The sequence below is a fragment of the Chrysochloris asiatica genome, unplaced genomic scaffold, assembly GCF_000296735.1.
Source record: "Chrysochloris asiatica unplaced genomic scaffold, ChrAsi1.0 scaffold00024, whole genome shotgun sequence".
Lineage (NCBI taxonomy): Eukaryota > Metazoa > Chordata > Mammalia > Afrosoricida > Chrysochloridae > Chrysochloris > Chrysochloris asiatica.
In genome coordinates, this window is record NW_006408542.1 from 15,907,534 (window position 1) to 15,926,560 (window position 19,027).

The following is a 19,027-nucleotide window of genomic DNA, read 5'->3' on the forward strand; positions in this document are numbered from 1 at the left end:
GTAGAATTTAAGAGCTTTACAAATAATTCCTCAAAGGAACTCTTCCCAAGGAAACAGATTTTTATATAAAATTCATACAGCATTCCAAGTTATTTTTGTTTTTGTTCTGTTAAAATAACACCTATTGAGCGTTTTAAGCTTTCGTTTTATCCCTGCTAGTATTATCATTAGGTTATAAAGCTAAACCTAGTCACTTTTAGTCAAGTTATCAACAATTCAAAGTTTACGTTTCAAGGACATACGCCATATAATGGAGCTGAGGTGAGAGAGGCTTTAACTTTACTCTAGGTTTTAAGATACATGCAAAGTATCACTGTGGGTTACTGTGCTGGACTGCAAAGTCGGTGTAAACCTCAAAAATGGTGGTTCAGGCTCACCAGCTGCTCCTCAGAAACCCTATACAGGGTTGCTATGGGATGGAATTGACTTGATGGCACTTAACAACAACATCACTTTACTAGAGAAAAAACGGAGCATACTTTGCCACCTTTCAGGTGACCCATTAAAATGTCATTGAAAAAAAATAATCATGAAAACTGTTATAAAACAGAAGAACAGATTATGTGAACTTTATGATGGTAAAAATGTTGAACCCTGAAAATAAGATACATGGTACAGTAGAAAGGCACTAGACATCATAGATTATCAAGATGGCGCCAGTAATAAACTGCAAATTCTCAGACTAGGGTAAGGAGGTATGACACAGGTGTGGGGCATCTTGTCTCAGAAAGCATGAAGTGCTCGAAGATTAGGGTTACGGGTCACAAGAACCAAAGTCAGTTTGAAGGGGTATCTCTTGGCTTCATTAGAGGCAACGTGAGCATCAAAAATAATGACTGTAAATGATGACAGCACACTTTAAAAAGTAAAAATCAACAGGTAATTTTAAAACAATAAAAAAAAACCCTCAAACCAAATAAAAATGAAAATAAGGATCTTAAAAGAAAAAAAAAAAGGGAAGGCTACACAAACAACAAACTGAGAATTGAGTTCAGACTTCTAGATTTTCAGACTTTCAGAATTATGTTCAGACTTGGTCAATATCCTACCTGCCAAGAGATGTGCGGTGAGTGCCTAAGAACACACCAACATACAATGATCAATTAAATGTAAGTATAATTACACCATAATGTCTTGGAGAAAACATACAACTTCAGCTTATAGGAAGAAACAAGATAGAGTGCCTCCAACAACTGACCAAAATACAGAGTAAGAAGTATAATAACCGAAATGGAATCTGAACAACTTGATAAGGAATTTAAAAGAATGCTATTTAGGTACCTTTAATGAACTGAGTCCTGGTGTGGCGCTGTGGGTTAATGTGCTGCACTGCAGTTGGTTTAAACTACAAGGTTGGTAGTTTAAGCTCGCCAGTCATTCCTCAGAAACAGGAGGAGCTATGGTCACTATGAGTAGAAACTGACTTGATCACACTTAACAACAACAACAAATTGCAAGAAAGATCGACAAAAGCAAGGAAAATAATATAAGAAAGAACTGACAAATTGGAAACCATACAAACACAGCAATTAGAAAGCCAGAAAATTAATGTTAAGACTTCAAAAGTAGATAATACATTGAAAGGGCAAAACAGAAATAAATCAATGGAAAGCTGATTCAGTGAGCTAAAAGACAAATCTCTCTATACTCACCTTTGAGAGGATCTATCAGAAAAAAGAGTCAGACAATCTGAAGAAAGCCTAAGATTTATGTGGGACACCATCAAGAAGAATAACTTACGTGTGATTGAAATTCTAGAACAAAAGAGACAAAACCACTGAAAAAACTGTCAAAGAGAGTTGTTACATGAAGACTTTCCTAACACCATGAAAGACCAGAAGCTAGCCATTCAGGAAGTTAAATTCCAAACAGGATAGACCCCCAAAGAAAATCAACAAGACATAATCAAGCTTCTTAAAACTACAGGAAAAAAATCATGACAGCAGCTGGTAAAAAATGAAAAGTTGCCTACAAAGGGGAACTAATAAGGCTAATAAGCTCTGATTTCTCAGCAGAATCCATGCAGACAAGAAGACAGTGGGATGACATACATAAAACTCTGCAAGAAAAAAAATTGCCAACCAAGAATCACATACCCAACAAAATCATCCATCAAATATGTGGATATTTCCAGATACATAGAAATTAAAAGAATTTGAAAAACCACACCTATCTTACAAAAAAACACTAAAGGCAGCTCTTTGGACAAAGAACCAACAATAGCAGACAACAACCTGAGACTAACACACATGACATAATCACCCAGAACTCAACCCAGATTTAGAAGCAAAGTAAAACAACCTTAAAAGACTGAAAACAGGAATCAGAGGTATCAATTTGCAATAAAATAAAGTAAAAAAAAAAATGAGGTGGGTGGACTAATGTAGTTAGAGAACACCTAAATGAAGTGGAAATAATCAAGTCGATTTCAAGAAAAGAATTAATTATAAAAAATAAACCTAACTGTAGCACTGAATCTAAACCAAACCTTACTCCTAGCTCAACCCTAACATTAACCCTGTTGTTGTTAAGCGTCATCCAGTAGGTTCCAACTCATAGTGACTCTGTTTCCAAGGAGTGGCTGGTGAGGTTTGAACTGCTGACCTTGCGATGACTTTGCAGTCCAGTGCATTATCCTGCAGTGCCACACCCTAACCATAAACCTAACTGTAAATGAAGTACCCAACCCTATCCATCTCCCACCCCCCATAACAGGAAAGAGCAAAGAAAACTCTTCTTCATAGAATAATGTCAGCTAATAAATGTAGGAAAAATAATAGAAATATAAAATCACTGTTTAACAACTTCCAATGAAACAACTGGAGTCCTAGTGTAGCGCTGTGGGTTAATACACTGTATCGCAAAGTCGATTTGATCCACAAGGTTGGTGGTTCAAGCTCACCAGCCGCTCCTCGGAAACTCTATACAGGGTCGAAACCAACTCGATGGCACTTAGTAACAGCAATGAAACAATGATATGGGTAAACTCATTAGATGAAAGTATACTGAATAACACAACATCTGCACAGTAGTAAACCTCTATGGATTATTAATTGCAAAGGGACTATAATGCCCCCAAAACAACGGCAAGAACCAGCAGTTATTATTACCTTAACTTAAATGGTCAGATTTCAAGCTATCATCATCTTATCCAAAAAAAAAAAAAATCAGATTACTCATGGTATGTACAATAGAATACTACACACAGCATTTACATAAGTGAACTAGAGATATATGTACTAATGTTGGTGTTGTTAAGTACCGTGGAGTCGGTTCTGACTCATAGTGACCCTGCACAGGGTTTTCAAGGCTGTACATCTTTACGGGAGCAGAATGCCTCATCTTTCTCCCATGGAACCACTGGTAGTTTCGAACTGCCAACCTTCTGGTTAGCAGCCCGATTCGTAACCACTACGCTACCAGAGCTCATTATATGTACTAATAGGAAATCTCAAATTCATAGTTAAGCAAAAATGCAAGAAATACAACAGTGTATTATATATAATATACACTTAATAATATACTGTTTTAAAACATGCAAAACAATACTCTATTTTAGTTAAGAAAAAAGCCATGTCGAGTAGTGGGTACATGGGTATTTGTTATAATATTCTCTATGACTTTGGATACATTTGTAATAATTTATAATAAAAGGTATGAGAAAATGAAAGGGATGGTGAATTCAGTTATTTGAAGTCTACTTCAAATAATTTAATAACCTTAAAGCCGTAAGGTCAGTTGGTTTTGGTTTTAATTTGTAGAAAATTTATATATATGTATTTCCCAGTTTCAAAACTTACTACAAAGTTACCTGAAGGACAAATCTTTACAAGTAATCAAGACAGTGTGGTACTGGCCTAAGGACGAACATATAGATCAGTAGAATAGAATTGAATGTCCAGAAATAAACTTTCACATCATTGTTTTTTGACAAGGGTGCCAAGACAATACAATGGGGAAGTGCTGTCTTTTCACAATGGTGCTGGGAACAATAGCTATCTCATGCTAAAGAATAAAAATTAGATCATTATGCTTCACACTCTCTGCAAAATGAGCTCAAACTGGGTAATTTCTGGGATTTTTTCAGCAATAAAATGTATGGTTATAAAGAAAAGAATATATTCATTCAACTATCCTACAACATCTACTATGTGGCAGTCATCATGCTTTGTTGTTGTTGTTAAGTGCCACTGAGTCAGTTCCAACATATAGCGATCCTGTACAGGATTTCTGAGCAGCAGCTGGTGAGCTTGAACCACTGACTTTGAGGTTTGAACTTTGCAGTCCAGCACATTAACCCATAGCATCACACCAGGACTCTGGGTCATCATGCTAGGTGCTGGGAATACAAAGATGTATATTATAGAATTCTTTTCTTCAAGGATGTTCAGTCTATCCAAGGTGATATAAAGTTTACAATGATATAATATTAAGCAATCTCACTCAGCTGACTATGGTGTTACGGCTCTAATGAATTCAGTTACTACTACTTATACACAGACAAATCTTTCCAAAATCTAGACTCATATATACAACTGTCTATTGGGATCTTCACTATAGCAGTGAATTGTATGAGGAACTTCAAACTTTTCTGAAGACCCCTCAAATTTATTCCTTCTCCTTCTTCACCTTTAAGATCCGAATAAGGATACATATGTATGACTGTGAAATACTTCTATATGAAACATAAAGATGATCCAGACTGTTTTGAAATCGTTTGACTTTTGAAAGCTAATGTGGTGCATATCCAAGGAGGGAGCTGGCACCCTGTAATCATATATACTAAGGTTTTAGAGCAAAATATCTAGTGAGTAAAATTTGCAAAAAAACATACAAACAAAATATCAATTAAAAGCTTTTATAAGAGCATGTTGGAGTTTAGAATTCGGTAGATAAGGATGATGACACTTTATATTCTCAGATCTTCCATTGTCGTTGTTGTTAAATGTAGTCAAGTAGGTTCCAACTCATAGCAACCCTGCATAGTTTCCAAGGAGCGGCTGGTGGATTTGAACTGCTAACCTTACAGTTAGCAATCTAGTGCTTATCCGACAACACCACACTTGGACTTCATTGTTGTTGTTGTTAAGTGCTGTCAAGTAGATTCCGACCCATAGCAACCCTGTATAACAGGGCTTGTGAGGAGCAGCAGGTAAGCTTGAACTGCCAATCTTGCAGTTCAAATGGCTTAGCAATCTGGTGCATCAACCCACAGCACCACATCATGACTTCATTGTTGTTGTTGTAATGTGCCATGGAGTCGGTTCTGATTCATAGTGACCCTGTAGAGGGTTTCCGAGGCTATACATCTTTACGGGAGCAGAAAGTCTTTTCTTTCTCCCGCGGAACAGCTGATAGTTTCGAACTGCTAACCTTGCAGTTCGCAGTCCAATTCATAACCACTACGATTTGTTGTTGTTGTTAAGTGCCGTCGAGTTGGTTCCGACCCATAGCGACTCTGTACAGGGTTTCCAAGGGTGTAAATCTTTACCACTACAATTAGGATGTCTTAAATAAATGCAACTACCCCGTGGTTATCAAATTCATTTGATTCTCTCTTAAATCCTCCCTCAAACCTTCCACTTCTCTTCATTCCTATGGTTATGTCCTTAGTTTAGGCTGTCAACACCATTAGAATTTTTGACAAGTCTTCTTCCTGTTTCTAATCTATCCTCTGCATTTCTTCCAGGGATTTTCTAAGATATAAATCTCATTATACCTACATTTTCAGTGTCTTTCCATTGCTTACAGAATGCAGTTCAAATTCCAAGCAACATTTACAAAACAACATACACATGGTTTTTGGGAACTATCTGCATTTTAGAATTTCATTGTAGTTCACAAAATGGCATTCAACATTTATTACTAGGTCATGAACAGGGTCTAAGTTTAGTGCTGTGGTTTAAATATTGGACTGCTAACTGCAAGGTCGGCAGTACAAACCCACCAGCTACCCCACAGAAACCCTATCTATACAGGGTCGCAATGAGTAGGTAGCAAACTGGTGGCACCTAACAACAACAGGTCAGGAACTGTCTCAAGTAATGGGAATATAGAAATAAACGAAACAGATGTGGACCCCGATCCTCTGGAATTTACGTTTCAGTTGTGAAACAAAAGAAGGAAACGCTGCTCCTCAGAAGCTCTGTTCAGGGTCACTATGAGATGGAACCAACTCCACAGCATTTGCTGACAACGGAGGTCTTCGAGGATGAAAAATATCTGGCAATTTGGGCCTTGTAAAGGTTAGTTTAGAAAACACTATGAGTCATTCACTTAGGGTTGCTGAGTTGGAAACGACTTCACAGCACCAAACAACACACAGTAGAAGTGAATACAGTCAGGGCAAAGCACTGGAAGGCCTTGAAAAGATGACAGAGTTGTGTTCCCTGATCTGGGAGATGATCATGTGACTTGAACAAAGCAAATGGAAACAAAGTGGCATATGACATTGGGGGTGTGGGGAAGGTGGAGGGTGTGCCATGCTAGATCTTGCAGGCCTTTGAGTCACATGATAAAGATACCGGCTTTTACGTTTTATGTTGCAAATTTTTTAAGGGTTTTAACTTATTGAGTGGTGCAGCTTAATCTGTTTTAAGACCACTTATCCTACTGTGTGCAAAATGTGTTGAAGGGAACCAGAATGGAAGCAATGCCTGGTCGGGAGGCTTTACCAACAGTCCAGGTGAGAGATGACAGAAACCCAGATTAGAGTGATGAGGGTGGTGGTAGTTAATGTGCCATGGAGTTGGTTCAAAATCATAACGACACTACATAGGGTTTCCAAGGCTGTAAATTTTTACAGGAGCAGAAAGCCTCACCTTTCTCCTGCAGAACAGCTGGTAGTTTTGAACTGCTGACCCTGAGGTTAGCAGCCTGACTCAAAACCACTATATTACCTGGAGAAATGTGTATAGATTAAATACATAGAGATGAATGCATACTTTCCCAAAGAGCATCATACATACCACCAGCGATAACACATGATCTGGCTACGTAAACATTTCATTAAGAATAGTTGTAGCACATTAAGGCCAGTCATCTGTGAATACTATTCCTTGGATGAGACAAGTTGATTAATAGCTTAAGTGGTACCAAACTAGTTTAGGATATACTGTTAAGGGATGTGATGGCAGGTTGAAGGAGCAGTAAGAAAAAAGATAATGATTTCCAGTATTCCAGTATTCAACAACTGAATACACGGCAGTGAGATGAAGAGGTGAACTGGGGGTTGGAGGTGCTGAAATTCAACTTTAGGCAGAGAGTTTGAGAACCAAACTGAACCCACTGCCACGGAGTTGGTTCCAACTCATAGAGACCCTATATAGGGTTTCTGGGGCTGTAAATCTTACGGGAGCAGAGTCTCAACTTTCTCCCTCAGAGCTGCGGGTGGCTTTGAACTGATGACGACCTTGAGGTTAGCAGTCCAGTGTGACCAGGGTGTTTGAGAGGTCAGTGAAAACCAACTGGGGATTATTAATCAAGCAGCAGACTATTAGGTCTGTAGCTTAGACGAGAATCCAGGCTGATCCTAATGGGTAAGTACTTAAATCCATGGGGATGTACAGAATTACTTAGGAAGAAATTAAAGGGAGAAAAGGGCCAGGAAGAATCGCTGAGGAGTGTTTAGAGGATAAAGAGAAAAGCTAGCAAAGGAAAATGAAGAGGATCAGCCTAAGGAAGGAAGAAAATTAGGAAAATGTAGAGTCAAGAAGCCAAAAAAGAAAGGTGTTCCAATAGTCATATATGTGTCCAATATGCTAAGAGCATTCCTAAGAAGAAAAAGAAATGTGCACTCGGTTGAAACATGTAACTTTGGTGATATCGTGAGGTCTTAACTAGAAGGGTGCAAGTTAGATGCTAAACAGGTCAGAGTGAATGGAATGTGCTGGAATACCCACATAAAAATGAAGTTGTATCTAATTACACAGTCCCATACTATGATTAAGGAGAACCAATGGCACTGTAGATTAGGCACTGGGCTGCTAACCACAAGGTCAGCAGTTCAAGTCCACTCTGAGGGAAGAAGATGGGGCAGCCTGCTCCCATAAATACCAGCGATCTCAGGAACCCTATGACCACTCCTGAAAACCAAGGTGCAGCTCTCTTTAACCTGGTATCTCATGTCCTAAAATTCTAAAATGTTATTCAGTAGATGATCTGATTTTGGAGCCATTTTGAGGTGGAGCTTCTGAGAGTTGTGAGGTGGAGCTTCTGAGAGCACCGTCACCTTCAGTTCTTTGAGGTGCCCCTCACATGTTGTCTCATCTTGTTTTTTTTTTTTTTAACATATTTTCATTTTCCCAACAATTATAAGTTGTGGATATCTCTCCAAACAGACTCCCTTCCTATTTCTTTACATTTACCTAATTATTATTTGGCTTTTTGACCCAAATAAAAAAGGCACATTTTCATGAGTGCTACCAAATGCATATTAAAAAGAAGTTAAGAGTCAGAATTGACTTGGAGGCAGTGGGTTTGGTTTTGGGATTACAATGTTAAGTGCTGTAGAGTCGATTCTGACCCATAGTGACCCTGTATAGGGTTTCCAAGGAGCAGCTGGTGAGTTTGAACCACCGACCTTGCAGTTCAAACTGACTTTGCAGTCTGCCGCATTAGCCCACAGCACCACACCAGGACTCAGGGGATTATAATACACACACATGATTACTGTGAGACTACAATTTTTCATAACTTTTTGGTCTTTGGAAGTTTTTCTTCCTTGAGGAAGTTTTGAACTCGTTAGTTAAAACCAGTGATTCTCATTACTCACTGGTTAGGGGTACCAGTGAGAGGATATCTGCTTGCCAGCCTACCTTAGGAATGACCTCAAGAACTGCTCATCTGCATTGCAGACACAGGCAATGGACATGTTTAGTCTCTCTTTTTCCATTTTGTTTTTCTATCTTGTTCAGATTATTATGATCAAAGAGTTTACGAAATATTTTGTAGGCAGAGCAGGATAATGTGAAAGATCAGTGCACACACTCACAAAGAAATGATATCAAGTTTGAATACCACTAGCGGGTATTTAGTGGAAAGGAATGGAATGAGCTCAGCTTGCCATCTGGCTCATGTAGAATGGAAAGCTAAGGCGGACTTGCCAGTAAGAACTTCAGAATTGAATGACTTCAACTCAATTGAGGTCAGAAGCCCTTGATCACCAAGCGTCTCCAGTTCCTAACTGCAAGTCTCCTGTCAGTGGCAGGGTGTAATTAGGCAAACTTAAACATACATACTTAGAATGAGAAGTTCTGGTGTGGCGCTGTGGGTTAATGTGCTGGACTGCAACATCGGGTTGAACCGCAAGGTCAGTGTTTCAAGCTCATTAGTCATTCCTCGGAAACCCTACACACGGTAGTGATGGGTTGGAATCGACTTCACAACACTTCATAACAACTTAGAATAAACACTTAGTTACACAACTTAAGAACATGAGAACGCAGCATGTATAGTTCATGGGGTGGCCATGAATTAATTGCTGTTGTTGCTATAAGGCTATAATTACTTTATTTCATTTATGTTGTTGTTAAGTGCTATTGAGTCAGTTCCAACTCATAGCGAACTTGTATAGGATTCCTGAGGAGCAGCTGGTGGGTTTGAACCACCAACCTTGAGTTAGCAGACCAGTGCTTATCCTACAACGCCACACCAAGTCCCCATAGTTGTAAAGCTTTCCCAAGCCCCAGTGATCATACCATTTTTCTGACCATCTCATTTCTCATGGAGGAAATGCTTGATACGTGACATGTGAAAGCAAGACCACTTTATCAGGTAAAAGAATTCTTTTTTTTCTCAGAACCATCAAACTAGATTAAGTTCTTAAGTGTTGAGAATTCATAAAAAAGAATAGAAAAGTTGCCTCAGGGGCAACTGGGGGGAAACCCCCCAAAACAGACCACTTGTTTAGGACAGGACCCTACTGTGACAGCTGTCACTCTGACCATCATTCCTGTCTACCATTTATAAACTGGGACTTAGGATGAAAGCACATGATGACAACATGTTCTAGCTAACACAATACAAAATAAAACAAGCTACAGGTCTAAAGTTCAGTGCACTGGATAAAATAATTTAAAAAAGCATCTTTTGAATGTAGGATTAAAAGGGTAAAAATGAAATAAATGAACGAATCAAGAAGTTCCAAGGAAGTCAAGTCAGAATCCAAGTGCCAAACTAAGCCATGCCACTATAAAACAGGAAAATAATTTGAAACTAAAATGTAAAGGCCTAAGGACTAATAGGTAAAAAGCAAAAAACAAAACAACAAAAAACCCCAAATAAAGAACTATAAGCTAAGAGATGAGTAAAGATGAAATGAGTAGAAAAACTAAGTAAAATAAGATTTTTTAAAGAGAGGAAGTCAAAACAGATTTAAAAAAAAATCAGGATGCAACAAAACAATTAAAATATTAAAATTACATGAAATTCAAAGATAAGACATGCTAATATTACTGCAAATATTATTTAAGAAACCTAAAATGTAGGGGAGGTATGTAAAATCAGCAACATCAACAGACAGCCTAGTGTTGAGTCAGATGCTAGCATGACATGTAATTGATCACCCTACCCAGAACCTTTCTGCGAGGAAAGGAGACACTATTAATACATTCACAGGGATAACAGGTGTAGACTTGCACGATCCCAGGCAAACTGCAATGTGTGGTCACTCAACATATAAGGGTAATGAGGTCTTCAAGGCTGAGGTCATGCCCACCACTTAGGGCCTCAAAGAAGTATCAGAAGCTAAGAGAGTCCTCCTGAAGGACTCACATGATCAAATATGCATCCCTCCACCCCCCATCCTTGTTTTTCTAGGAAAATAACACACCACCTCATGGCCTTTACTGAAGTGTATTAATTTGGTATTCATAAGACAATTAGCATATTAAAGTTTTATTAAGAGCGTATTCATAAGACAATTAGCATATTAAATTTTTATCAGTATGGTATTTTAATCATTTTAGAAAGCTGAATTGTACTTTAAAATGCACTGGTGGGCACAGTAAGATGAATCATGATTTAGAAATCTATTACATTATGGCTGTTTGTTATTGTTCAGTGTCGCTGAGTCAGTTCTGACTCATAGCAACCCTGGATAGGGTTTCCAAGAGCCGTTGGTGGACTTGAACCACCGACCTTATGGTTAGCAGCCCAGTGCTTATCCTACAGTGCCACACCCAGGACTCCAGCTATATGAATGTAGATATTCTCTTATACTTATTTGACTACAGAATATTGAGCCTGAAAGTTTTAAAAATCACTGTAGAATTACTAAGAAAGTTAGTAACCCTGATGCATGATCCATTCTTGACTTTTTAACTCAAGTTAATCTTAATGACTTACAAATAGGTTAACTTAAACAGTCCATACCTTACAGGAGAAGCTCCAACTTGGGATGTTTCTTGCTAACTCTGGTATCTTGTTTTTACTCTGCAGACACTTGGTTAGGTGATATTTCCTCAATTTTATTCTACTGAAATAATGATCAGCGAAGTTACAGTGATTCAAATGCTGTTTCTGCATGCATTTCCCAAGGTGAGGTACACTATACTTCAGAGTCTGGAGAAATAATCTGGTCTTCTGTTGCATGATATCAAAGTCCCTGGTTTATGCTCCCTTTGGGGCTGCCAGCACATGAATGATTTCAAAGGTATGAATAGATACAGTAGTGGGTTCTCAGAGCATCTAATATTGGCAGTTCTTATCCCTCCCCTTCAGGGCCATGAACCCCTTTAGGTGCAGACAACTGATAATTTAGGTTAAATAAATCTGAAAATGTGTGTAAGTTTCATTTAAACCATACTCTCGGTCATTGTAATTTAAATGTCTCATTTGTAACGTCAATCCTATTAGGTAGGCTCAAGCTACGCAGCAGCAATGATTCTGGTAAACATAGGGCCAAACTAAAACAGAAAACAAAAACAAAACAAAATAAAAATCTGCAAATACGTACATTAGATTTAATGGGGGCATCTTAAGAACTCTCTGGCTTTAAATGACTTTGGTCTTACACAACAGTGAGCATATTTTTGGTATGTATGTAGAGAGGATGAACTGGAAAAAGTTTAAGCACTTAATAAAGCCGGGGAGGGGATGATTAATATTAGTTGAGTGCTTGCTATGTGCCAGATGCTGTCATCACTCAGACAGTAATGAGTAGAGGAAAAAAGTCCAATCTGGTTTGTCTCCAAGTCTTGGACATAACAAACTTTAACATTAAAAAGGTATTTAATATTTTAAAAAGCATTTAAAACAAAACCAGCAAAACACAGCTTTTCAGGAGGCACAAACCAAATGTGAGACCATCTCTGCTTTCCGATGGAGAGTTGGTTCTATTAACCTTGACTGCTACTGTTAAGTGCCGTCAAGTCGGTTCCGACTCATGGCGACTCTGTATACGGTTTCCAAGGAGGGGCTGGTAGATAGTAAGTAAACCCGGGTTTAGGTCTTGGTTTCTGCACTTACTACCTGTCTCTGGGCCTCAGTTTCTTCATCTGCAAAACTGAAATAATGGCATAATTTACCTTATGGGACTGTTGCTGATAAACAAAACATGACAATATAGTTTACGACCTTAACACAGTGCCTGGCCAAGGTGGCTATTATTATTAGGATAGAATTAATCTGGGCACATTGCACGTTGTTGAGTGCTATCATGGGAGTTTTCCACAAAATGCCCCTCGGTATTAAAGAATACTGCGTCATATTTACAACCGATCACATCCGCTACGACGCCCCCCTCCTCCCCTTTATCTCCTATGTCGCAGTAAAATAATGGCAATGGCAAAGCAGAAGCCAAAATTAGTATATATATTTAAAAAGACTGAATAGCAGGGGGTTGCAGGAACCCTAAATCGTCATTATTTATTTCCCCAGCTTCAGTCCATTCATCTTCTTTCCCAGGAAGAATGCAAGGTTAGGGATGGGGGTGGGGTAAATAAACAGGAGATCCTATTCCTTTTCCCTGTGTAACTTTACCCTAGGGATGAAGCGCTCTGAGTGCAAGAGGGAGTGGTACCAAGTGCCATGCAAAGAAGGGAAACAGGCCAAAAAGCGAGGGCCAAGGGATTGAGGATGGCTGGATGGGAGTAGGAAAGGGAGAAAGAAGAGACCCCCAAGCACCACCCTATACGTACGCAAATTGAAAGTCCGCTCTGGATACAGAAACCAGTGAAGGCAAGCAGAGAACCCAACGTTCTGAGTAATGAGCGGAGATGATACCCCAGCCACGTCCAGCCGACGTCTGCGTTCTGCAAGCAGCAGAACTACAACCCTACTTAGAGCCGCCTAGAGCTGGTTTGCAGCACGCCGGTCTACGTAACCTTAATCTAGCACGAGTACGTAGCATATTTCGCCATCTTTATTGTGGTCAAAAAGGGGCCCTTTTTGGCCTTCCTGGCTCCTAAAACCACCAAGGATATGAGCCTTTTGTTCCTCTGTAGTTTTCTGAGTTAAAGATGAGTATAAGAGGAGACAAGCACAAAGAGAAGTAGCGCCGCACAGACTTTCTCACAGCTCACTCACCTTCCTGTTCGCCCTCACTCAAGATGGCCACCTGCAGAATGGTGCAAGGATGAGGTCAGCGACGCCCTGGTTGCCAAGGAGACGAGAAAACCGGAAATGCGGAATTACGGAAAGTCCTGCTTGCTAGGGTAGTGGGAGGGAGGCCGGGCGTCACAGGTCCTGACAGGGAAGAAGTGGACAGGTCCTGGCAGGAGAGAGCTGTGGCACCGGCAGCTCCTGGTGTTGGCGGCTTCAGTGGGATGGAGCCGCGACTTACTGATGTCGGGGCCGGTGAAGCTGAGCAAGTTGCAGGCGGGAGCCCGGCAAGTGGCAACGCCGCTCGGGGGCCCCAAGTCTCGGCGGCCTTGGCAGCCTCTCGCTGGAAGCTCCTGCGGCAGGTGAGGGAGGACATGCGCTCTTTACTATTGCTCTGACCACTCCCCTCTTGAGGGGCGAGCTAGGGGTTTCCTTTCCGCATTGCCAGGAGTTTCCTCAGCTTTGCCCGAAAGACGCCAGCTGAGAATGTCCCCCTTGCTTCGTGTTTTTTGCCCCCCTCTTTTATTTTTTATACATTATACGAGATAAACCATCCAAAGGGAAGGATCAGGTGGGACTGAGGGCAGCCATGCCTGAATTGCTTGGAAACTCAGATCGAAGTAGAAGATCCCTTATATAGATATTTGTCTGACTTTTCCCATTGCTCGTCAGTCTGTTTGTGGGACTACCGCCCTCTACTCCATACTATATTTTCTTGCTTCTGTTTTGTTGCATTCCTCTACTTTCTTCTTACATTCTAACTCCCAACCTAATTCTAGTTATCAGTTGCAACTCTGCATCCTCCGGCCCTAAGACTTAATTATCAACGTATTTGAATGTGTTTGGATCTGTCATGCTGCACGCATTGCCTCGTATTCTTTCCTGTGAGGGAGCATGAAAGGAATAGGAAAATCTGCCTCTGTGAAAGTTAAATGTTTATTTTGTTGTTTGAAGCGATATGCGAGACTCTCTGTGTGTGGTTGTTAGTTTTACTTTAAATAACGGTGTCTTCTGATACTTTAAATTTGCTGCTGTTGATAACTACGCATGGGCGTGACAAATATTTCTGATTTGTAATTGTAGACTTGCTCACTTGAAGTAGTATTGCTAGACCTGAAGTCTGTTTATTGTTTTTACACATCAGTGTCATGTCTTTGCCTTAGGCTACCTGCTGAAAACTTGACTAACGAGGACACTTTACATTTCTATTATGTTGCAAGAATAGCTTCCCAACTATTGCCCTATTACTTGAGGCTGTACTGTTAGTATCTGGTTGTCTTTGTTTGCAGTTGTCAGTTGTCTCTAGTCAGCTTTTCATGCAGTGTTATCATGACATAACTCTGTCAGCGTTACCATAAATTTTTAGGCTTTCTTATTCACAGTCTTTTCAGAGCATTAATCTGGTTTTGTTACAAATCATATTGTAGTGTAATAAAATACATATTTTCACAGACCAGGATCACAGGAACTATCTAATGAAGTAAACAGAGCAGTTAAAGTTAAATGAGCAAAACAATGAATTATATCCACAGCTGTTAAGGTCAGCACTGGACTGCGAAGCGAACCACAGATTGGTTGGTCAAACCCATCAGCTGCTCCTCCAAAACCCTATGCAAGGTCACTATGAGTCTGAACTGACTCGAAGGCCCTTAACAACAACGCTGCCACAGAGTCGATTCCAATGCATTCCAATTCTATAGGACAGAATCGAGCTGTTCCAACTCATAGTGACACTATTTAGGGTTTCTTAGACTGTAAACCATATGGAAGCAGACAACCTTATCTTTCTTCTTCAGAGTGGCTGGTGGGTTTGAATCATCCACCTTGTTAGCAATTCAATGCTTAACCTATATCACCAGAGCTCCTTAACTAGTAATTGCTGTTGTTGTTGTTAAGTGCCATTGAATCAGTTCCCACACATAGTGACTCTGTATAGAGTTTCTAGGAGTGACTGATGGGTTTGAACAGCCTGCTCCAAAGGAGAAAGATGAGGGTTTCTGCTCTCTGGTGTGGAGTTGTGTGTTAATGTGCTAGACTGCAAAGTCGGTTTGAATTGAAAAGTCAGTGGTTCAAGCTCACCTGTCGCTCCTTGGAAACCCTATACAGGGTTACTATAGGTTGGAACTGAATAGACGACAATTAACAACCTCAAAAATTTACAGCCTCAGAAGGTTGCTATGAATCAGAATCGACTTAATGGCAGTTGGAGTTTTTTGATGACATGACCTCAGTGATTCTTAGTATAATAAAAACTCGACTTGACCAACATTTATGTTCATTCTGAATTGCTATGTAAGTCACAACAGGGACAAGTTTCAGCTATCACTGCCAGTCAAACGTCTACATCCTTTGACATTCTAATGCTTTGGGACATGTATGCCTTTTGTTCAGTTGTTTTCTTTTTCTACTTGTTTAGAAGTTAGTTTATTTTGTTGTTAAGAATATACGTAGCAGAAAACTTGTTCAGCAATTTCTCTATGTGCAATTCCTTGGCATTTCTGACAGCCTTCAATTCAGCAATTGTTCTAACTCTCTTTTTCTGAATGCTTCCTCCCATTAACATAAACTCACTGCCCCCTAAGCTTGCTGTAGAACCTTTCAAGTTTTTGTTGTCAATTTGATACCATATTTGTTGTTGTTAAGTGTTGTCCAGTCGGTCCTGACTCATAGTAACTCTGTATAGGGCTTCCAAGGGGCGGCTGGTTGGTTTGAACCACCAACCCCATGGTTAGAACTCCAATGCTTATTCTACAGTGCCACACCAGGATTCCCTGATACCTTATTGTTGTTGTTAAGTGCTGTTGAGTTGGATCCGAGTCATAGCGACCCTGTATAAGGTTTCCAGGGAGCATCTGCTAGGTTTGAACTGCTGACTTTGTGGTTTGTAGTCTAGTGGTGATCCTACAGTATCACACTAGAAGTCCTGATATGTTACAGGTAGTTTAGTTCAGGCAGACATTCTTTACTAGTTATCTGCTTAGTCTTCTTATCTTCTTCTGTACTTACTTGGTGAATATCTGCTCAACCTTTAGACGTCTATCTCAATCTTCTCTTATATGAATCCTTCCCCAGCTCCTCTGGAAAAAACCCTGGTAACGTAATGGGCTCCACACTGGGCAGCTAACTAAAGGTCAGCAATTGGAATCCATCAGCCACTCCATGGTAGGATGATAAAGATTTCTGCTTCTGTAAAGATGTACAGCCTCAGAAACCTTATATAGGGCCACTATGAGTAGCAACCGACCCGAGAGTACACAACCACCAGCAACAAACTCCTCTGGACTAAGTAAGACCCTTAGTCTACTCGACTTAGTAGGTTGTTAGGTACTGTCAAGTCAGTTTCGACCCATAGTGACCTTGTGTACAACAGAATAAACACCGCCTAGTCCTGTGCCATCTACACAATTGCAGCTATACCTGAGTCTGTCGCTGCTGCCACTGTGCCAATCCATCTCTAGTCAGTTCCACGCTACTAGAGAACCCTTTATCATGCCGATTGTTGATAATTTGATCGGAGTGTCTCTCTCACTGGAGTGGTAGTTCTTCTTGGAAAAAGACCATGTTGTATCCATCACCAGCTGTTTTCCACGGCACTTAACAACAACACCCTCTGCACTTAGCACAGGTCTGGCCGAGTTGATTTTTAGTAAATATTGGTATCGAAAATTTGAGAGTAAGGACAATTTTTTTAAATGTTTTATTGTGAATTATGTGATAGTTTACATGCGAGAACATTAGTTTTACATTCATCCTATCGTATATCATTTCATTGTCATGGTTACAGTCCCCTCCATGCATCATCCACCAACCCAATGGTATACACTACAAGCCTGCCAATCCATCAGCACACAGCCTCTCTCTCTCTCTGTGTCTAAAGTCCCCAACTGCTCCATCTCTCCACGTCATCATCTCTGCCTCCATTTCAGGCATCACTGCTTCTCTGAGTAAGGTCCCGCTCTCCGCTCTTCTTCCTTGATGGTCCCAGGGACCTCCGCTCCTAGACTGAAAAGTTAAGCACTCCTCTCCTTGCTACAAAACGTCTACCTTTATATTTCCAACCCTCACAAGCAGTCCTGATAATGATCATTCACTATTGTATCATAAGAGACTTATCCGCATTTCCTTTCATCAGCCCCGCCTAGCCTAGACAGATTGGATACTACTCAGTGGAGATTCTACCTTCTTCCACGCCCTCTAGATCTAAGTTCCCTCTTGAAAGCTTACTAAGGAAAAATTTTTTGTGGTCATTAGCACCTAATCCTTTATTCGTTTTTGTTTGTTTTTAATAATATAGACATTATTACACATAGTTTATTTCTCACAATGTTCCTAACAAATGAACATTATTCAAGAACACATCCTATACACAGATAAGAAGCACACGAAATGTTTTAAATGAGGCACAACAAATCCAGTAATATCAAATAATGCATGCAAACTCTTATTCACTGCACAGACTTAAATTTAATCACTTGTTTAAATGGCAATAAAAATACAATCTTTTATGCTCTTGTGCAGACTATACAAGAGGGGATATTATTGCCATATATATGATTTTTATACTAGGCAGTTTTCTTTGATGAGTTGTACCCACAACTCCAGCTACAGAGGCTGTGCTGTGTATTTTAGAGGAATTAATGTTGTTAATTAGAGACTTTACACAGTTACCACCACTGGCACTTTTCACCATAGTTTGTATATATCACATGATCATCTTATATAGCATTACATTAAAAAAATATATATCTGAATCACAACTTATTAGACAGCTACAATGATAAAAACTGGTTGGTATGGGTATAAGGAAAGATACGTGGATCAATGGAGCAGAATTGAGAACCCAGAAGTAAATCCATCCATGTACCTCCAGCAAGATGGATTGACAAAGTGGCAACATCAATGGGCTCAAGCATGGCAACAATGGTGCAGTTGATCCAGGAAACGGGCAGTGTTTTGTTCTGTTGTGCATAAGGTTTCTATGAGTCGGTACTGACTCAATGGTACTCTAACAACAACAACAACAACAGTCAGTTGATCATTGTCAAAGGGCCCAAAACACACTGGATGGGGAAGTGATAGTCTCTTCAACAAATGATGGTAGCAAAACTGGAACTCCATTTGCAGAAGAGTGAAACAAGACCCATATATCAAGCCATATGCAAAACAAACTCTATGTGGATTAAAGACTTAGATGTAAACCCTAGAACTATCAAGATAATCAATGAAAATCTAGGGACACAAGATAGGGACGCTAGTAAATGGCATAAACACACTATTAAACATTATATACACCAACAGTAGAAGACAAAATAGATAACTGGAACCTCCTAAAAATTAGATACTATGTGCATCAAAAGATTTCAACAAAAGAGCAAAAAGGGAGCCCACAGACTGGGAACATTGTTTTGCAATGGCATATCAGAAAAGGGATTAATCTCTAAAGTTTATGGAAAACTACAACAAGTGTTTAAATTGTTGAAGAGCA

General features: G+C 39.8%; 2 protein-coding genes across 4 annotated transcripts in view; one reads left to right on the forward strand and one right to left on the reverse strand.

The window, feature by feature from the left end:
* PREPL (prolyl endopeptidase-like) overlaps nucleotides 1-13,318 on the reverse strand; it is a 45,866-nt gene extending 32,548 nt beyond the window's left edge. For 2 of the 3 annotated variants that reach the window (XM_006839410.1, XM_006839411.1), the window contains exon 1: nucleotides 11,374-11,626. In XM_006839410.1, the coding sequence (XP_006839473.1) occupies nucleotides 11,374-11,592 (219 nt within the window). In that variant the 5' untranslated portion in view covers nucleotides 11,593-11,626. Of the gene's footprint in view, nucleotides 1-11,373; nucleotides 11,907-13,139 lie in introns of those variants that run through there. The other variant, XM_006839409.1, reaches the window with a different exon arrangement.
* A 350-nt stretch (nucleotides 13,319-13,668) lies between these two features.
* CAMKMT (calmodulin-lysine N-methyltransferase) overlaps nucleotides 13,669-19,027 on the forward strand; it is a 604,620-nt gene continuing 599,261 nt past the window's right edge. The window contains exon 1 of the mRNA XM_006839413.1: nucleotides 13,669-13,904. Within this exon, the coding sequence (XP_006839476.1) occupies nucleotides 13,767-13,904 (138 nt within the window). The 5' untranslated portion in view covers nucleotides 13,669-13,766. The remainder of the gene's footprint in view (nucleotides 13,905-19,027) is intronic.